Source organism: Ascidia mentula, chromosome 1 (genome assembly GCF_947561715.1).
Source record: "Ascidia mentula chromosome 1, kaAscMent1.1, whole genome shotgun sequence".
In the NCBI taxonomy this organism is placed as follows: domain Eukaryota; kingdom Metazoa; phylum Chordata; class Ascidiacea; order Phlebobranchia; family Ascidiidae; genus Ascidia; species Ascidia mentula.
Genome location: NC_138566.1, coordinates 239,929 through 260,922, shown reverse-complemented (window position 1 = coordinate 260,922; position 20,994 = coordinate 239,929). Strand labels below are relative to the sequence as shown.

Here is a 20,994-nt window from a genome sequence, read left to right as displayed (position 1 = left end):
TCCTCAACAATCAAGCTGTATTTGAAAAGAACTTAAAAATAACGAGAGCTTAAAAAAGTTTTTGTCAGTTCAAAAAAAAGAACACATATTTTGAAAAACTCATAAAAACAAGAATTTATGGTGTACAATAAGGCAAAAAAGTCCCGAACTACGCCATCATTCCTTGACGTCAGCACTGCTGCAGGGTTTACTGAAGTGTCCGTATCTCCCGTACAAATCCTTCCCTCTCACGGCGAAGTAATAAACACAGCCGGTTGTAAATTGCGTGAGCGTACAAGCCATGGGAAGTGGCATCGCTGCTATGCTCTCTGTGGGTTGAAATCAGGTCGTTTTCTTAACTTTGATTCTTACCAAGCAAGACTTTTACATTTCCTTGATATCATTACCCAGTTTATCTAACCAGGACAATGGTTATCAAACTATGAGTCACAGACATTTTTAGTGCGCCACAGAGCTTTCATAAAAAACAAAGCAATTTTTAAATTTCCTTCAGTCCTCAGCTAATTCCATTGTTTTCCCAGAGACCAAAATGTCGTCACTGAGATTTTCATTTACAACAGCTGTTGATTCGTCAATGACTTGTTGATTGTTCAGACCGAACACCCTCACACACATAGAGTGAACCACTCACACACATAGAGTGAACCACTCACACACATAGAGTGAACCACTCACCACTTCCGATCTGTCTCCATTCCTGCTTATTATGACCTGGAGTTTCCTGGTGAGCGAACAACTCATAACAAGCAACAGGGGCGTGGTTGGTGGCGTTCGGGTCCTGGTTCCTCCATGACAACACAATCACACCCTTCGACTAACCACATACGTCAGCGTTACGTCACATCCCGTGCTGACGTCATAAACTACTTACCTTCTTAATTCCGAGTATGAGGTCGGGAGGAAGTCCCGAAGGTACGTTTTTGGGGATAGGTTTGGAGGGGAGGGAGGCTGACGCAGCTTCAGGTAGTGGGGGGTATGGGGGCGGAAGCTGAAAATATGATTTTTATATTTAACAAAAAAGTCGCAGATACGTAGGTTCTTTTAATAAAAATCAAACAAATTTGCATACCACTGATTTTGGTTTGATGTAAGCCAATGACGCTGAAGACCTCGGGTGAAGATTTGTCTGAGAAAACACCAACATAAAAACCTGATTTCCCACAAATCTCACAATAAAACTCACATATGTTGACTGCGGCTGTCGCTGCAATGTTTGAGGAAGTTGATTTCTGCAAGTATGACGTCACAATCAATATTATTGGCCATTGTAATGTTAGAATAACATGAAAATTATGGTCACTCGATTCTTAATTTTTTGCATTTAGTTATTCGGCGTCACCATAAAGAAATAATAAAAACAAAACACAAAAAACTTACAGAGGTCGAAGCCTGCCATCTACTGGATTTATTGATGGTTGTTGGTGGATGTTCCGCAGGTGGTTATATTCACCCAGGTTCACGTTGTTTCGTTTGCTCGGTTGGAAAGTTGCAACCCCTTTGGCTTAAAATTTTTTACAAATAAACGAAAGACGAAATTTAATCCCGGGCTCAATGCAAAAAACAACTTCGAAACAATGGGATTCAGGTTTGGACCACCAAAAGTAAGGCACAACAGCAAAACACAAACTTACTTTGGTTGTTGAATGGTTGTTTAGTGGAAACTTGTGGGTTGGTTTGAAGAATTCGTTGCAGGGCTTCTTGGACGCTGATGTTGTTCTGGGAAATAAAAGGTCGATTTAGTAACCGGAAATCCTGTTTTCAATATAAACGATTAACATTGAAATGAAATTTGCCGAAAATCACATAATTTTTTTTACTATTTAAAACAAGCAAGTTTTTATGATTAAGTTTTTTACAAATACAACCTTCACAAACACACACAACAATAAGGACACACATTTTTAGGTTTTGTAGTTGTGATGTCATTGTCGCTAGTAAGATCGATTACATCGGTTGGTACCACGTTTGTTTTGTTCGTCTTTGTCTAAAATAAACCTCAATCAGCAAAGTACAACAACAATTTAATAACCAGGTTTGTACCTTAGGGAAAGCAGCATCTGGTTGAGGTAGTCTGCAAAGTAACAACACCATTAAACACAGACCCTGTGGAGTATATCGGGTTTCAACTGGTATTTTATGCATGGTTTCTTAACTTGGGATGTTACCGGGACGCAGAGGTTTGGAAGGTGACAAAACCAATCCCCAACCAACCTACGGTCAATTATTATCGAAGCTTTTTAATTAACTTGAAACGTAAAATTCAAAAGTAATACATCAGGTTTTGGTGGGTAAAAAGTTGGGTGACGTCATACCCAGCATTTATACACCGACAACAGTGACGTCATACCCAGCATTTGTACACCGACAACAGTGACGTCATACCCAGCATTTGTACACCGACAACAGTGACGTCATACCCAGCATTTATAAACGGGCTTAGTGATATCTAGCCACGGCCATCATCATTCAAGTTGAAATGTAATAAACTAAGTACCATCGACGCGGACTCGGGAAAGAGTCTCTCTGACCAGCAGTGCCTGTGTTACGTCACAAACGAGTGAAACTCGAATAAAAACAATTCAACATGCTCACGCGCAAATTTGATGAAGCCCGCGTACAACAATTTGGGAAACCACCGACTTACACTTTCAAAGAATGGGTCCATTATCCCGAACAATGCGCAAGGAATTCTAGTGGTCGTCAACCACGATCGCCTACCCCCAGGGGAATTCAGTCGTTTAACAAAAAGTATTTCGAAGCACGGAACAGCGGGTGATCGCATGATATGTTCAAGCTCTACAACTGGCACGGAAACATGTTTTTAACATCAAGTTGCTCGCCAGTCAGCCTTCTACACAACTTTGAATTACTGCCAAAACACTCCTAATTATAGTTACACACTGGTAAAAAATATCTGACATCACAAAATCTCTATTATGACGTCATAATGACGCGTACACAAATGTTCCAAACGTTTCATGACGTGTCTGTTTTGTACAACACGATGTTCTTTTTGGCATTTTTCATAACATGAACTTGTCGTTTGTGAGATGGCACATTACCATCACATAATTGATGTTACAATAGAGAAAGAAAAAAACAGTTTTTGGTTAAACTACCGGAGGGGGTTCTTTACAATGGAAAAGAATACGCAAGGAATTAATTTCACTCTCGCTAATTTAAACAAAATCTCCTGCATAAAAACAACGCCAACCAAATATCGATTTTTCCCACCTGTTGTCCGAAGTTTCGCTCAAGGGTTTTGGACAAGTTTGTTCGTTTGCCATCGAAGGTGGGGGGTCGGCTCCATTTTCTTTCTACAGAAATTGTTTCAACAAAATTACAAGGTTAGCAAACTGATGAGCGGTTTGGTTTTGAAATGGCACAGATGTAAGATTGTATGAAAAAAAATCCATGAAAAAATCAAGCAATACATGAGGGGACGTCTCTACTGACTGGGAAATTGCTCGGCAAAGTCGCCGTAAGCCCTTACTGGCAATGGGGGGGGGGGGGGGGGGGGGGGTAAACCCTGCTGGGGGGTTTACAGTTTTTGTTTGTTTTTCCAAGAGGAACCAGAATTTGACAAACTTTCCGCACAATCATATTCCTTACTTGTGACAACGGAGGCCAAATCCCCTCGGTTTGAACTGACATTTCACACCGGTTCAGATCTTTTCGCAGGGCGTGTTTTAATTGATCGTTGTGTTGCGCCACGTTCTTTACCTAAGAACAAGAGAAAGGAGGAGTTGCAGAAATGAAATTACAACGAACAATTATCTACCCTGGCTTGAAGCTTGTTGGCAAACTCAATCCAACGCTTGAAGTTTTTTTCAACAGTTTCACATTTTTCCTTCAGTTTTAGGCATTCTTCACTTTTTAACTGAATTTCTTCCTTGTAAAGAATTTCCCTCTCGATCAACGCCAGTGTTTCCTGTAAAAAAATCGTTAGACATTTTCAAAACACATAAATGTACGAATCTTTCAGTAGCATTCCAGTAACTTTCTGCATGTAATAAGCTGTACCTTCTTCAACGCCTCTTTAAACTGCTCAAAGTCACATGTGCATCTGTGCGTTGTCTGCGTTGTCGAATTGACACCATTCGATTTGGCGGGGTCTTTCTTCAACCCGTTCAGTTTAACGCAGTTTGTGATTCCGTTTAAAACCTAACCAGTACAAATAAAAGTGACCTCAGAAGTTTTAAAGCAACACGAAAATATTACGTTCGTTTCCGAAGACTTCATTTTTTTGGCCTCCCCATGTGTGACAGGTGAAGCACATCTCTTCAATGTTGCTTTGGGTTCTGTTCGACAAACAATTGTTGATACTCAAAACTTGGGAACAAATCGCAACACAAGACGTAGTTGTTAAACTGATAGTTAAGCAATGCACGGTGTATTAAGTGCCTTGTGCGGCATAAACTCCTCATGATAATTGGTAAAAATTACTTTTTACGAACGTCATATTACACAAGATACAAAAGCTTTGCTTGAAATCGAAACCCCAGACGCAACATTCAGTAAGCCTCGCTAGCAGTGACCTTTAAGGCAACTAACTAACATCACATCTGTCAACTTTTTAAACGATTTCTGTCGCTTTCAAGAACGCCAATTAATCGTGTAAATGTTATGAACAAAATGTCAAACTCCTCACAGTCAAGTTCGCTTCTAATGCTTCTGTTTGCACAATGGTCTTTGTCAAGAACGTTTGTTATGTCACAGCGATATTACAAACAGATAACATTATTCAATATAATATAAATGCCAATGCTATTCCGTTTCAAGATGTCAATTTGCAGATATGTAATTATATAGTTCTTTGGCATACCTTCTTTTTACAAATTTTTTACACCAATTACAGCTGATTGCAACAAATAAATGGGGAAGAAATGGTAGAAAAATTACTGAGCATTTTTAAACCAAGCTCCAGAATGAACAAATTTATATAAAGTATTTTGGTTACTGGCAATCTCGAAAAGGTTTTTACTGACTTTTAGATGCTGGCAACCCAGGAATGTTGCTTATGTAACCCAGCTTCTTACAAGAGCCCAATAAATTTTTACGTTTTTTAGGTTATTTGAAAAGGCATAAAAGCGAAAACATATTCTAATTATACAGAGTCTATTTTTTCCATTGGATTATTCATAACACCTAATGCTGTTGTTTGCACCATTTTAAAACCACACATATCCCAACTCAAACACAACAGACAATTACAGTGCCAAATAACACAACCAGTAAACTTTGAAGCCTATTACTGAGTATAAGTTGTAAAAATAAATGGTAACAAACCTACCTCTGTTGTTGGTAACAAGGTTTTGTTTCATGTTGAGGTTTTGGATCACCTCCTCGATGCTCTGTTTGGTGGCTTTCTTCGTTTTGACTTCACTCTTTGCAGGTTTCGGTGGAAATTTATTGGAAGCATTGTCAGGGAAAATTGGATTATCACAGTTTGTTTTGTGGTTTTGTGTTTCAATAGTGTCTGGAGTTTCTAGTTTGACTTTAGGAAGGTGTTGTTCGATGTGGTTTTCCAAATTCGGAGACTGAGCCTCCAGCAGTGCGTCAACTTTTGATGTGTCAGTAGAATGGTTTGTAGATGGGGCATGTTTTGTCCCTTTGTCATCTGGTTGCATCAAAGTTACAACATCCGGTGTTGGTTCTGCTGTGTGAGCATCTGTATCCTCTCCAATACCACCATTTACTTCAGAGTTTGTTTTACATGTGGGGTTTACCCCTAATTCTGTATCCACGGCACAGAATGGTTTGGATTTTGCAGTTTTTCGTGCAGTTTGTTTGCTCCTGCTCACCTCCGGTGGAGAAATGTGTGTCATATTTGTTGTATTGACAAGCAATGATTTTGTAAGTCTAAACAAAACAAATATTTATACATACTATTTTACTTATTGGTTACTGTACCTAAAAATAGTTGTAAAACCAAGTGAAACAACTTACATGGATTGTTTGGAGTACATCTCCTGTATATTATGTACTCTTAACTCCAATACTGCAAAACAGGTTCGATGTAAAATAAGAGTCATCACTATGTTTATTGTAAGTGATATAGGCCCATACCATAAAATTAATATTACTGTTACATGCTGCTGTATTGTTAAAAAAAAATTTAGGATATGGACTTCCTCGCAATTTACATAACAATAATATTTCGGCTTTTTCTTGTGTACACTGCGGCTTTTTCTTGTGTGTACAATTTATTCACTTTCTACATGATTGCTTAAGCATTGCAGACAAAAATTATTAGAATATATACCTCTCTCAGTCATGCTTTTCAAATTCCTGACTTCAACCTGAAAAACACAAATTAAAATAAAGGAAACGACAACACTACATAAACAAATAATGTTAGGCTTATAGGCTACATTGATACAGAAACACATTATATTCACAAATCTTTATCACTATTCACATACTTTATTCTTAGTTGATTTCAAAGTAAATTTTCCTGGCATATTAACAGATTATACAAAGGAAATTGACCCTAGTTACTCAGGAGACACTTAAAGTTGCAAACATAACACCTTTATTGTCTGGTTAGACCTATTCCAGAACTATCCAATAAACTTAGTACACGCAAACAAGCCTTTTGCCTTACACAATTTGAATATAACACGTGTGAAAAAGTAAATTGTAAACAATTCTGGGGCTTGCTGGCCATAAACTGTCAATAAACTAGAATACCCATGATCTGTAACCAACAGCCAATAAAAAAACAACTAGCAGATCTCCTGACAAGTTAAAAAGTACGGAAGCTATCAAAATACACCATATTTCTTGCCTTGAACTTCACCTTTCGTGGGCATACATCTACGTGCGAGCAAGAATAAGTGAGCACCAAGTGCTACTTTCAACCCCCCTCGCTTTGGCTGAAGGCCACTGAATCGTTTCGCACTCATACGTTTCGTGATGCAAACACAGTGACCGCCTGACCAACGCGGACAATGTCCTATGACAACAGTCTCACGTATCCACTTACCGAACCACACCTTTATAATTTGCTTACCTGTTGTTTGTGCCGGGCAGCCCAGGTTATAAGTTAACAGCAACCTACAGCTAGATGCTGTAGCCTCCCGTGTTTGAGTAACAACAGCATACGACACTCGAGACATAAACGTGGCTTCAAGGCCAGACACGATGTTGTTTGTATCACGCCAAAGCGATCATGTGAATTTCCGAATCACAAGCTTCACGCCAGCCCTGAGCCAATCAGAGTGGCGCATTATTGCCCAACCAAAAAGCGTGAGAAAAAGGCAAACGGTTCACGAATGGTTTCCTGTCCGCCATGCTGAAACAGGCTGACAAAAACAAAATCGTCTGCCACCTAATACTGAACGCTTGAATAAGCCACGTTTGCTTACAAGGCTAAAATGCGTTTCGTTCCCAAGTTGAAGGCTGCACAAGAGAGTGTGTTTACTGAAATGTGCACAGTCTTCGTTTTAACATGAAACCAACCCAGCACATGGCTTGCTTGGTTGTGGAGGGTGATTTCTGAGGCTGTTGGCAATAATTTCAAGCTTTCATCCCAGCAACAGCTTAACGGCAAACTGGTAGTACAACATTTGCTCGATTCCTTATGATGGCCTGTTAGATTGTGGACAACACAAAACTCATTTACTGGATACATTGTTAAATGCTGGTTTAATTAACGTGGCATTTATTACTCTGTACAATGATGATTTCAACGCCCAGCCACAAATCACACACACGGCTGTGGCAGTCATGTCGAAGTAATATTTGTTTATCCGGGAACCTTTAAAAGTGTACTGTTGGTCCATGTGAATTATTAGCAAGTATTTGCCCTGTTTCAATTGTGATTTAGTATTGCCGAGACCTGCTTGAGTCTGATGGAATTAAACGTGGAACCACAAGAACCATAGGTTGTTGATATGACATCCCACACACTATAAACTCTATTGGTCGTTTGCCTCCAGAAAGCTTTGCCTGTTTATTCTGTCAGTCTTTCAACAGCTCTAGGCAGCCAAGTGCGCCAGGCAATTTGAGACGAAATTCCATCAAATTGGTTCTTTGTGCTGCCAGAAGCAGGTCGTCTGTCAAGTCCGTTTAGTTAATTCATGGAAAAAGCCAAACTGTCAACGCAGCAATGACATCATAAACTGTCGCATGTGACGGAAAAAAGGGCTATTGTGTATTAGCGCAGTTCGCAGTTCAATGTTGACAAGTTCAAGTAACTGTAAAATGTGCAACAGCTTTGGAAGTAGTTTAGGACAGGGATGTCTGGGCAGGTTATAGGTGGTGAATGTATAATAAGACGTCAGCTGTGCCTAATTTGCATATAAAGCGTTGATGATATTTGCCTGAGGGCAAGTTGAATAATTGCCTTCTATGAAAATAAGACATGCTTGACCGCTTTTCAGGTTGTGAATTATGGAAGAGGTTGTAATTGGTTCGATTGTCGTTTGCGTCACAATCTTGCTGCTGAGATACTGCTACCATCAAAGAAGCGAAGGTATGTATGGTGTTTGGTAACTATTAGCATTCAATTAGTTATTAATAACCTTGCATCGTGTTGTTGGCCCAGCTATGTTGCGCCACGACTTGTCACGTGATTTTTTAGGGTCACATGTTTATGGCTAATTTGCATATAGCAAAACGTTGCATAATTATTATTTGGAAAACCTATACTTTCGTAAAATTTGATGTTTTATCATTCGTTCATTAATAAGGTGAATGGCAATGAATGAATGCATGCTCAAATACCGCCAGTATTACTGAGAAAAGTTACACCCATCACATACGGATATAAATTCTTGCGAAATTTTAACCACCATACTGCAAACAAATCAATGCTTGGGTGAGAGAACGCGTGAAAAAGGCGATGACGTCAGGGGAGAACGACTAGACATGGCTGTAAAATAACGTTGTTTACCGGGATTCAAACCCAGGTCATCTCAGCCGACTATTTATTAAAAAAAACGCGACATAATCACGAATCAAAGAACGAATAAAATACAAATAATCGAGAAATGATCGCTTAAAGTCAAATGATTAAGATAAACTTCACATGGCGAACGACCGATTTCTTTTATGAATATGCAGGTTGACTAGCGATTTGCATGTCAGTGGTTTTTACAGATTGTAATGTGCCCTCGTTACCAATCTGCCACTCAACGCACAACTCAAGAAATGTTTGCCCAGTGAATTCCAAACATTTATTTAGAATCTGTTAAATTTAAATTTCGTTGTATTTTAGCGCTTAAAAGTGAAACAACATCTGCCCAGTAAGCATTAACAATGGGGCAAGCAGAAAAAGATGACACACAGTTTCTGCATCCTTCTTGTAATAAACGCACGTGTTACTATGTATTTTCCCAAAAGATTGCATAATTGTTCCTTGGTTGTCAGGCATTAAGACTCAATTTAACTTGGAAGCTTCTTAATTTGGTTTCTATGGTTGATCTATGCACATGTTTATAAACAAGGGGCCATGAGATTTGTTCTCTAAATCTTTTGTCCCGAATATCTTGTGGCCACGTTGCCAATTGTATGTGCTTGGACTGTTTCACAATCAATGCTGTCCTTTTGCGGTTTGTTAAAAGTACAATATTTGCCATGTGGTGGCAGCAAAGAACAAACCTTGTGCAAATCAAAGGAAAAAGGATTTGAAAGGAACGCTCGAACGATCGCACATAATTTGGTAGTGTCTACGTCACAGAGGCCGATTGAGATTAGATTGTTACGTCAATATTTGCTCAGTAAGGCAAGCATTTAATTTCTCAAAAATTATGTTCCTGATGGTTTAACTCTGTGCAGTTATTCGATTGTTACGTATTAGCCTTGTTGCTACGTCACAAGGGCTTGCTGCAATAAATTAATACAGCTTAACTTATATGTTATTTTGGAACTTGACAGTGCATTGTAGACAGGTCGACCCTTCAAGGTATACATGCACTTTCCCGCTCAATGATATTTTACGCATTGTTACGTGACAATAAAAGTAGAAATATTTAAAGCTGGCGGAAATTGTGGCATTCGAGAATCCGCTGATCCGTGAAATTGAGGTCTAACGATAGAAATATCCCGGCATAGACAAGTTTTGCATCGGTATTTCCGTTACAGTGGGTTTGGCGCTGAGTACGTTAGCAAAGCATTTGTTGTAATTAACTTAATTTGGTGATTTCTTCAAAGTGTTACAAATAAGGACGGAGTTTTAAAAGGCAAGTTTTATTGGAATTTAGACAAGACTTGTGTTTAAGGGCATGTGCTAACGGCGGTACGCAAGTTACCCTCGTACTCTTGCGTGATTGACTGTGTGCTACCGTGCACGTGTTCTGTTAGTGTGGTTTTTCGTTCTTGTCCAGACGTATGTACTGTTTTCTTTTGACCTTTATGTTTTGCAGTTGCTCCTAAGTTGACTTAAAGCCGCATGTATGGCAAAATAAACAATTAATGTCATAACACACGTATTAACACCAGCAGAATAACTCGAATCCTTTAACTACCGCCAACTCGGGCGTTTACACCAGTTCACATTGAAGCGAGTTTGAATGCACGGGTATGGTGTGGTGTCACGTATGTGTGGAGGATATTTCGGAAGGCATTGAAGGGGTTTCCGTTTTGCTGGATTGCAAGTTTGCCGCTATATGGAGTCGACTTTCATAGCGGGAAAAACCCAGGCCTGGCTACGTTTTCTATGAATAACTCCAACTGTTAATTTGCAACCGCTACATTGAATAGAATACACATGACGTTGTAAGCACGTTGCCATGCCAACCCTCTATTCTGCAAACGTACATCACGTTGCGTTCGATATGGGGATTCCAAATAAGGCTGTATCCGTTAGTTGCATGTATGTCATCACCACTAACGGCCAAGAAACTGTTACAAAACTCTCCACAGTTACAACTCCACTTTATAGTGCAGTAAGTACAGGTCAGTTACAGCAGTGTCATAAAGTGGTGTTAGAAAGTTCGACAGTTTGTGTTTGTTTAGTTTGCGTCGAACTTAACTTTCCAAAGCGTTCGCCTCGAAATGAAAATTTGCGCATGCACAAACAAAATCTTTTGTTGACATTGTGACGTCATAACCAGTTGCACGGACTATAGAATTTTGTTGTTTATTAATGTGAGTTAATGTGGAAAAGATGCGGCGGCAAGATGATGTTGTTGCCACAAAACTAAGCGACACAGTTTTTCCACCGCAGAAGTTGATAACAACACCTCTAAACTACCGCATGAAACACCAATTTCACGGATGAACGCGTGCTCGTTGAAGCGTGTCGTGTAGTGATGTATCACGTGGTTAAAGTGACACATACCTAAGTGAGATAATAAAGTGTAGCGCCGCAGGCTACGTAAGCTGCATGTTGCCTTATTATTGCCAGGCTAAACGATCTGACAAGATTCAATTGAAACAAATCGAACGAATTTGTCTCGCGCTTTTACCGGAATTCGAAATTGCGTTTTCGTTATGACGTAATAATGCGTTGCATTATTATCGAGAAATAGTTGGTTGTTGCGTATTGAGGCGAGCATTGTGATGTGTGGAAATTCGATTGTTACGTGTTGGCGGATATAATGACAGTACCACGCATGGACGTGGGAAGAGAAACAAAACCCAGCAGAGTTAGAAGAAGCCTCATAGACGATCAATGAAGCCTGAAGTTTCTGACTCGGTTTAAGCCACTGGCGACTTGTTAACGATATTTTCGTCAAACCGAACTTGTTGTTGAGTTTCGGGTGTTGTTGGTCGCATCTTGTTCTGTGTTTAAGCTAAGACCGTATCAGGTGTTGGAGGTTTATCAATGGTACACTTTAAATATATTGATGTTTTGTGAGTGATTGTTTGACAAAACTTGGGTAACAAGAACTTGTTGTACCAACTTCTGTTTCTTACCACACAAAACAGAGTTAGAATGTTTTCCAACCAAACAGTTTAGCCAAACTCTCCGCTTGTTTTTGGTTTAGTTTGTCAGTTGAGAGGTTTTTTGCAAAACAATTTTAATTATTATAACTTATTGTGTTGGAATAACATGTGTTAACGTTGACGAATGCGGCAGTTAAGCTGTTGTCCTCATTGAAACGTTTAATTATCTCCAGTTTTTGTTAATTGTTTCACCAAGTGTTGAAAATTAACGGGTATTTATGGAATAATTACAAAAACTTTTTAAAAATGGGAAAAGTGAAAAATTTTCTGACGTCACACTGCTGCGTCTGCATCGCCCCGACTACAACCAAAGGTAAGTGACGTCACAAACATACCTGTGTGAAGTAATAAGCCCCCCTGCGTGGCCTGTTTACTCGTGTAAGGGAACGTGTATGATTGGATGTTGTTTGTATGGAATCCACCCCCCCAGGATGATGAAGATTTCCACAAAGTTTTCGCGTCAATTAAAATTCTTTAGCGGCGAAAATATTCAAAGTATGGCTGGAAGTTTTGACCATGGCCTCATTTGCAAATTATCGACTGTCAACAATGTTTGCAACAAATTATTGTGGGCTTCTTAATATTTGCATTGAAACACAGCGTTAAAAATTTATCGGTTAGATGTTGAGGCGAAACTCATTGTCGGTTGTTCCACATTGTTGTAGAACCATCGCCACGTGTGTTACGTAATAATGCACGAAAATTCATCAATTCATCGATAAATGACAAAAAAATCTACAACTATTCACTTTAACTTCTTACAAGAATGCCGAACGCGTTTTTCATTATTTTGCCCATAAACACGCGACGTGGTTATTGTGACAACACAATGGGTCTTGCAACAATTATGACGTAAGGTCTGTTTTAAGTCGCAGTCGTATTTGGTAAAATCGTTCCACTTGGCTGATTTCACATGTTTGTGGCAGGAAGTGCAGCGATGCGTGACCTCTCTACAGCGTGAGAATGTTCTTTATGACGTCACACATCCCGTAAAACGGTTGATGACGTGAAACGAAATTTGATATTACCGCCAGGTTTGATAAAAACAATCGAACATATTATTGGGTCGGTGTTTATGAAGGGATTTCACCGTATTTATCACTTCGATGCTCCAGTTAACCCGTCGATATTTGTCTGCATGTTCTAGAGGAGCCAAACATGGCAAAACCTGCGTAACTGGCACTGAAATGCAACTTTGTAGGTGCAAATGCTTGCTGCAGATAACATTGGGATATTTGTTTCTCAAACTTAGCTTCAAGCCCATTGTCACGCCTTCTTACGTCATAAGTGCCCCACACTTACATGGGAAATGCAGCGCGATACAATGTCGTGACTAACCGCGCTAATGCACTGTGACGTCACAATATCAAGTGTGTTGCTGCACGAATTTATGTGTGACTTGTCCATATCTCGATCGCATCTGGAGCTTGACACAATTGTTTGTTTCGAATGCCCATATATGGTGAAAGGAGAAGTAACTTTAATTGAATTGATTCATAACGGTTAATGCTTATATTTCTGGGATATCGCACTAGTATGTGTGAGAATTGTATCACGGTTTGGTAAACCACTTTGGATGTAATGACCTTCATATGTCCTTGCACTAATAACCGCGCGTGTTTGAAGTTCAGGGCGCGGTAGAATGAGTAATACCTACTAATTATAATTGGTAAAAATTACGCAAGTTCTAGTTTAAGAAATCGTTACTTTTCCAAATAAAGCCATGACTTTGATCATTTATTATACATTGGGGAAATGTTGTCAATGGGACTTTCACGGGTTGACAAATCGTTGTTTAAACATTCTATTTTCTTGTAAAGTTTCTTTGTTTAATTTTCGGACATTAGATGAACTCAATATCAATTCGATTTTAAGTCAAAGCCACAATTTATCTGTTGTTTTGTTGCAGAAAGAAGTTCTGTCAAAAAAACAAGAGACAATTCCATTGCCATCCATGATATTCTGCAGGATAAGAATGGTAAAAAACATTTAATCATGAACTTTGTGGAAGGGTGACATAAATTGTTGATTTAAACCAAATGACAACACTTTTTATAATGGTATTTCATATCCCGCGTAAAACTCATGCGAATATTCTGACATTATTTGTGTTTAAATGCTTGTTGGTGAAAGTGGTTGATCATTGTTATGTATTTAGCCTCCCATTGTTCTGGTAATATACGAACAATTCTCGAACAACCGTCAATTAAGCGAATTATGATGAGATAATAATTGTCGAACGCAAGAATGCGAACATAATAATCGCTTTGTGATGTAACAATGCAGAGTGGACACTTTACCTATGGCCTTGAGGCGATTGAAGGAATTTTAACTTTTTTCAAAATAATTAAAACAAATATGAACTTATTTCGGTCAAAATCCCGACAGAAAGTAAATTATTTTCCCAGTGTTCGAGTTTCAAATGTGAAGGTCACCTTGTCATATTTCCCGCCTGAAGCGAACTAACTTATGCCATAGTTCTATGATTATTACATATTACACGTAAACTTTTCCACATTGCGCTCAATATCAAATTAATTTGTATTCTTAATCCCCAGCCAAACATTGAAATTTACGTCGAAACATAAGTATAGCACCGTATCTTATTAGGGAAATCACCATCAAAGAATATTGTCACAGTTTAGATAAAGACACTAGTTTAGATCCGCTCTATTGTGTTGGCAAATCCCCCCTTGTGTATATAATCACTCTCATACGTCATAAAGATGTGTTTGTTGTCAAGGTAACGGAGTGAACGACAAGAAAGGTTTCCAGAACCCAACATACATAAAAGACGACGATGTATTCGGCAAAGAGCAGACGGACGGGGGGGTCGAAGGTTACGGGAAACCGAGGCAGAGTCGGCAAGTTAGCGATATCTCCGAACTCTTCCGACCTCCGTACGGTGACGACAAGAGTCTCAGCGAACTCGTCTTCGAAGAACTCGAAAGAACAAAAAGCACAGAATCCTTAGACCGGCTGTCACGTGACCGCTCTGACGTCACAGACGCAGTGAACCGCGAAAAAGAATTCAAGTCGAATTCACCCAAGCGTGAAGTGAAACCCGATTCAAGGGTCGACGAAGAGCACGATAGCGGTGACGATTGTGATGTCACAGAAACGAAACAAATAGGTTTGTGGTAAAGATTATGATTTGTGGATCGTTACATAATAGCGAATGTAGATACAGACACAGAAGGATGTGACGCGGGTTAGAAGTGTTCGATATTATTTGAATAACATCAAGGGTTAATTGGATGTAACTGTTATCTGTACATGAGTACGGAGCAAGAATCTAATTTAAACTCTTGTCGTTTTCATTATGTAGAACTCCATGTGGTGACCAATATCCCGTGCGCATGAGTGCAGTGGTTTAGTTTGTATGCTATCGATACATTGGTCGTTTATTATACTGGTGCTGTTTCCTATATGTTTTGTTTTACTGATATTCTGGTGGTCCCAATAGTTTGAACACATGGTTTTAAACATAAATTGCGGTATTTCAAACTATCACCAACTTTGCTTACACACAGTTAGTTGCAAACTAGCAAAACATTGAACACAGCCAACATGTGTTGTAACATTAAAACTTGAATACTCACAGACTGGTTGATTTATGAGGGCGTTGAGATTATGACGTAACAATCCTTTTCAATTCCTCCTCCCAGCTTGGAGGGAAAAGCTCAAACAAGATTTGGACGATGACGTCGAATTCATTGACGAAACAACTGACGATGACGTTGATGAATCCGATGACGTCAGCGAAGATGCGAAGTCAGTAGATGACAAAATGCGTGGTGACGTCATACAGATAGCCACGTTACCGGATGTGACAGACAAACACTCCCTCGGGCGCCCCCTGGTTGTTGATAACGGTTCATACAAAGTAAGGTTTGGGTGGGCAGGAAAATTTGAGCCGGCTGCAGTCACCAGGAATGTTTTTGGCCACTGGAGAGCGGAAGCAAGTGAAGCCTGGCACGAGGCATTGGGGTCAAAGTTCATCGGTGACGAGGCAATCACAAAGCATTCAACGCTCGCCCTGGTCAATCCCGTGCAAGGTTTGTCCTGCTGTTATCCCGGGCGCTGATTCTGTAATTTGTCAAACTTTATTTTCACATTGTTACCAATGCTTTTTAGATAGGAGAAATATATTTATTAATTGAAACGTTGTGAAACAAACGACTTAAGATATTCTTGTTAAAGTTACAGGACGTCCTTTCAAAGTTGTCCGTGACACAGACATGTAATATTTATAGTTTGGTCTTCCAACCAAACTTAATTACCCGCATTAATTATGTCTTTGTTTTTCATCTAGATGGCAAAGTAAATGACTGGCAGAAGATACAGGAAGTTTGGAATCACGTGGTGTCAGGCGAGCTTGAAACGGAAATGACGTGTCATCCTATGATCGTCAGCGAATCTGCCAACATTTCACCAAAACACAGGGAAAGAATGATGGAGGTGACCTCATTTTTTCAAAATTGTCACGTTTCACGCCCTATGACGCCACACATCGGGTTTGTGGCGTAACAATGCAGTATGTGGTACTGATTATCATTTTATTTCGATTTTATGCTGTAATTCAAAGTTATTTTTTTCGTAATATAAACAACCTCTTCGTATTGTCGCATCGTGGTATGTGCTTCGATGTAGTGTAAATGTGACCTTGTGTTAGGTTTTCATCGAGAGCTTGCGAGTTCCCGCTGTTACCTTGCGCAACCAAGCGGTTCTGTGCTCGCTTTCGGCCAACCGCAAGGTGGCGATGGTGGTGAGTAGTGGACACGGCGTCACTGAAATTGTCCCAGTGTATGAGGGTTACCAACTTTATCACGGAACACAAGTGGTAAGTAACTTTATTGTTGCGTCACATACAATACGGTTATGACGTACGTTCGCAGCTTCCGGTCGGAGGCCGCCACCTAACGGACTCTTTAGCGCGGTTGGTGCAACGAGAAAAGGGGGAAACTTTCACATCGGTTGGTGAAATGGAAATCATTAATTCAATCAAGGAAATGCACGCATTTGTCTCTGCTGGTACGGATTACCACATATTTCGACATTTTCTTTTAAAAAAAAAAAAAACTTATGTATCGTCATAGATCCAAGTGTTGCGTCACAAGTAAAGGAAGAAGAGATTGTTCTACCGGACGGGAAGACGATTGTTTTCGACAAAGAGCTTTCTTCTTGTTCCGAATCCATCTTTTTTCCCTCTAAAGTCGGGAGTCCAAGTCCGGGACTTCCCCAGCTTATTAAAAATGCGATGGAAAGGTAAATCCCCTACAATGGAATCGAATATAAAACCTATTCAGATAATATTGAAACGTACATCGTTGTGACGTAACAAATGCTATTATCGCAGTATTGATCCCGATACAATGCCGAATGGCGACAACACAATCCTATTGGCTGGAGGAAATTCGATGGTAACCGGTTTACAATCCCGACTGCAAAGTGAAATTAATGACCTTGCAGGTGGCTTAACCGTCCACTCATCGGATTGCAGTGAAAACGCGGCATGGATCGGAGCGTCACTTTTGGCGGAACAGAGCAACTTCGTCGACTATTGCGTCACAGAGGATGAGTATTTTGAACACGGAGCAAAAATCGTTCACAGGAAGTGTTTTTGAACATCGGCGCTGGTCGCTTAGATTAAATGTGACGAAAGTTTTCATCCCAAAATATACCGCCAAGTATTTTCGTGTCTCTTTTGCTTTATTGCCATGGTTACCAATCTCTCCCGTGTTTTTGTATTGTTTTGCACTTTCCCTCTTTGTTTTCCAGTGCATTATTACGCAACAGCGCATTGTGTATGACGTCATTGACGTTTGTAAAGTGGTGCGAAGATTTTTTTGCTCGTGTTCGATTATGCGCAAATTTTTTTTACGAATAAACTTTTCAAAGTTTCTGTCAATTCGTTATTGTAAAAAATTCTTCATTCATTCAAACATCTATTATTATGAAACAAACTCCATTGTTAAGGACGTTAAGTTTTGTCAGTTTATCCATAAAATTACACTAAAATATTGCGAGAGGCCGCGAATCGTTGTATTGAAAATCAAAGGCACGCCGTGGGTTTCTCCGTTGGAAGATTTTCTCCGAACTCAGTGATGACGGGTTTGGTTTCTTTCTTTGGCTGGAACATATTTGTGGGTGATTGTGGTTCGGAAACTTTATATTAACTTGTACCTGAAGCAGGATGTCCAACGACTCCACAAGCTTGTCGAGGTTGTTTTGTGTTCTCATCAAAACCGCCTTGTATTGTTCTATAATCAAGTTCATTTTCACCTGCGGACGAAAAAAGGGGGGTAAAGTCTGAAACAAGTTAGGAAAATGTCCGTTTTGACCTCCTCTTTCTCCAAATGCAGTCTGAGGATTTCTTGTATTCTTTCTTGATGCTGTAAATGCAAATGGTAAAAGAGGTGTTCAAGTTTACCCGGGGGGGATTTGCAAATAAAAGTCCACGAACACCAGGGATTATGTAAGAGCCCGGGTTCCACCGACAATGTCATATAATCTCCATTACTAAAAGGTCTTCGCGGCTCATTTTTTCTCTCAATGGTCCTGAGTTTAACTTAAATACTTAGCCTACCTCCGCAATCAAGTCTTGCTGTCGTGACGTCACAAACCTGTGAATGGATCGCATTAAACAAACGTTAAAGTAAAATTTAAAACCACAAACCTAAAAATGCGCTTGAAGAAGTACAACAGAAACAGGGTTATGAACATGATTGCTGCCAACCCGACGCAGAAGTAGCTGCCGGTAAACTTCTCTTTCAAATATTCGGGCAAGTGAAGATTGTTGAAAAGCTCCAAAATTTCATCAGAAAAATGTGCTGGTTTTTTTTCAACTTCCGGTTGTTCGTAGCCGAAAAACCAATCAAAAAACGATGGATTGAAAACTTGTGGAACGATGGTCGCCGATTCCAGTGAAAAACCCAATACCGATTGTATTTCGGCCCAAAACGACATTTTTTTCACATTTATGACATGAACAAAAGTGTGCCTGAGTATTTGTTTTGTTTTAGCAAGACCAAACTTAACGTAGCAATGTGACGACATACATCAGATTGTTGCGTCATAATCTCAGTTGGTCAAGTGAACCTAGGAAGTTTTATTCCCGTATTAACATTTGTTGTGACAAGTTTTAGAACCTGACGTTATGTTTGCCGTGAGGTGGCGTTGCCTAGCGACCGTAACGCATTGTCACGTCACTATTTGTTCGATTCACGAAATCTTGCGATTGTGATATCACAAGTCAACAATATATTTTTCAAGTGAATTATTTTAAATAAAATTCGAATTCGAATTCCAATCACAAGTTGTTTGCCAATGCACTGGCGAGACATGACAAAACAGTTAAACGTTGTATAGAAATATTCTAAATTTTATTGGGGGTGTATATTGTTGCTGGTGTGTGTTAGGTATGACTACGTTTGCAATGGTGGGTTGTTCTGCAAGTTATTCATGTGTGTTTTGTTTGGTTATTACAACATAGGCATCTGTAAGACAATCTGATATTGACATAACATAGCAATACGTTGTGCTAAGTTTGTGTGTAGTATGAATAAAATGTGTAATTCATAAACAGAAATAATATTTGCAGGGTTTTTCTTCAAAATTTTAACTGTACATTTGCTATTGTTGTCAAATGTAAACAGGCAATATACACAATGTTATCAATGAACAAAAGCATTCAATCCATGAAGATATCAAAAACCAGAAAAGTGTTATCGAAGAAAGGCCTGTCACTAAAGAAAGGAGCACGAAAAAATACACTTACCCATGTTCATGAGCTTCCAGATGAAATTTGGATGGAAGTATTCAAATATCTCCATCTACAAACTCTTTTAACTTTACCACGTGTTTGTCACAAATGGAGAAATCTTTCAAATAATGAAACCTTGTGGCAAAAACTCTTTGAAAAATATGCCAATATTTCACCGTTTACATTTAAGATTGGTTTGCCTGCAAAAGGTGAGACATCTGGCTTGAGTTTTTGGAAGTCAAAGTGTTTGAAATATTTCATATTACAAAGGAACAAGTTTTATTTGTCAAAATTGAAGAAAAATCTGTACACAGGGACCACAAGTAATATGGAAAATTTGCTGAAAAACTTGGGTGTCAAATTTCAACTTTGCATTGAAACTTTGAAGGGTGAAAAACACTTTGTTAATTTGTCACACAAGAAACTTTTTTCATCCAGTTTGGTTTTACAATGGAACAGTTTAAATAAATTTCCAGAGTGGAAAGAGTTTAAGTCAGTATCAGTGTATGGCCTTGTTCCTGTTTTGTTTAAAGCCATTAATGTCCCTTTAAAAAGCTCACCCAAACAGAAAAGCCTTCTTATTAATTCAGCAATACCCAAGGACTTTAAAATATTGTATTCAGATAAAAAGGTGACTTTGATTCAACTAAAGCCAAGTATATTCATTGCATTGTGGCAGGGAACAAGTGATGTAGCTTTTGTCCTTGCATCAATTCATCATCACCAACACATTGAAAAGCTGTTGCGTGGATCTGAAGATCAACTCCTTCCCACCAAACACTTACCATTTCCTGATGACATTGATCCTAGATATGGTTTGCATGGGTATGAGTGTCACTTGCACATTCATACGATCAACAAGACAATTTGGGAGGAAAGATTTACATGCTTGGGATGTGAATTGAGTGGAAGATTTGCAGAATTCAATATTACAAACTTCATGCCTTTGTGTAAAGATGCACCCAAAATTGTGTGGAAAACAGATTTGTTCAATGGCACTCTTGATCACATGGGCTATCTTGCTGTTACAGTGACCGACAGTAACATGGAAGTTATGTGGAACGCTGTCGAAATGGTGGCTGGTAGCATTACAAAACAATCAGATGTTGATTTTCTTAATTCAAGTGATGAATTTACGTGTACGTTTTCTGATAACGTTGGATTTGTTTCTTTTAAATACAAAGTTTTGGATACAGAGTGCAATATAACGAAAATAAATATTGGTATCGAGGTTGCTCGTATTAACAATTGGTTTAATAAAAACTATTAATACCTGTTTTTGAACCGCTTGCTGTAGAAAAAGTGCTGCAATTTCTTTTGAATATTTTGAGCTG

General features: G+C 39.1%; 4 protein-coding genes across 7 annotated transcripts; 2 read left to right on the top strand and 2 right to left on the bottom strand.

Moving 5' to 3' along the window:
• Positions 1 to 7: 7 nt before the first annotated feature.
• On the bottom strand, positions 8 to 7,376 carry LOC145895697 (uncharacterized). Of its 2 annotated transcripts, none has more exons than XM_082984493.1 (18): positions 7,016 to 7,376; positions 6,266 to 6,302; positions 5,950 to 6,001; positions 5,294 to 5,862; positions 4,222 to 4,301; positions 4,024 to 4,164; positions 3,782 to 3,931; positions 3,613 to 3,723; positions 3,235 to 3,317; positions 2,041 to 2,071; positions 1,898 to 1,984; positions 1,632 to 1,716; positions 1,378 to 1,501; positions 1,184 to 1,229; positions 1,070 to 1,126; positions 872 to 988; positions 676 to 814; positions 8 to 308 (listed from the first exon to the last, which is right to left on the bottom strand). In XM_082984493.1, the coding sequence occupies exons 2-18, from the start codon at positions 6,276 to 6,278 to the stop codon at positions 157 to 159; spliced, it is 2,037 nt and encodes a 678-aa protein (XP_082840619.1). In that variant the 5' UTR covers positions 6,279 to 6,302; positions 7,016 to 7,376; the 3' UTR covers positions 8 to 156. The 2 variants fall into 2 exon arrangements, with proteins under 2 accessions (XP_082840619.1, XP_082840614.1); XM_082984488.1 differs by lacking the exon at positions 7,016 to 7,376 and adding an exon at positions 6,426 to 6,498.
• Positions 7,377 to 8,270: 894 nt separating this feature from the next.
• LOC145898370 (uncharacterized) lies at positions 8,271 to 17,806 on the top strand. 3 transcript variants are annotated; one of them, XM_082986815.1, is made up of 9 exons: positions 8,271 to 8,495; positions 13,812 to 13,873; positions 14,639 to 15,028; positions 15,564 to 15,953; positions 16,211 to 16,356; positions 16,571 to 16,738; positions 16,794 to 16,929; positions 16,995 to 17,163; positions 17,255 to 17,806. In XM_082986815.1, the coding sequence occupies exons 1-9, from the start codon at positions 8,398 to 8,400 to the stop codon at positions 17,520 to 17,522; spliced, it is 1,827 nt and encodes a 608-aa protein (XP_082842941.1). In that variant the 5' UTR covers positions 8,271 to 8,397; the 3' UTR covers positions 17,523 to 17,806. The 3 variants fall into 3 exon arrangements, with proteins under 3 accessions (XP_082842941.1, XP_082842933.1, XP_082842949.1); XM_082986807.1 differs by having other exon boundaries at positions 8,274 to 8,479; positions 13,805 to 13,873; XM_082986823.1 differs by lacking the exon at positions 8,271 to 8,495 and adding an exon at positions 11,711 to 12,208 and having other exon boundaries at positions 13,805 to 13,873.
• Positions 17,807 to 17,920: 114 nt separating this feature from the next.
• Positions 17,921 to 18,874, bottom strand: LOC145913320 (uncharacterized). Its single transcript, XM_083000941.1, has 5 exons — positions 18,575 to 18,874; positions 18,485 to 18,521; positions 18,240 to 18,290; positions 18,082 to 18,180; positions 17,921 to 18,028 (listed from the first exon to the last, which is right to left on the bottom strand). Exons 1-5 carry the CDS (start codon positions 18,862 to 18,864, stop codon positions 17,951 to 17,953), a joined length of 555 nt encoding a protein of 184 aa, XP_082857067.1. The 5' UTR covers positions 18,865 to 18,874; the 3' UTR covers positions 17,921 to 17,950.
• A 631-nt stretch (positions 18,875 to 19,505) lies between these two features.
• On the top strand, positions 19,506 to 20,985 carry LOC145908833 (F-box only protein 15-like). Its single transcript, XM_082996158.1, has one exon. It carries the CDS (start codon positions 19,566 to 19,568, stop codon positions 20,928 to 20,930), a length of 1,365 nt encoding a protein of 454 aa, XP_082852284.1. The 5' UTR covers positions 19,506 to 19,565; the 3' UTR covers positions 20,931 to 20,985.
• Positions 20,986 to 20,994: the final 9 nt, after the last annotated feature.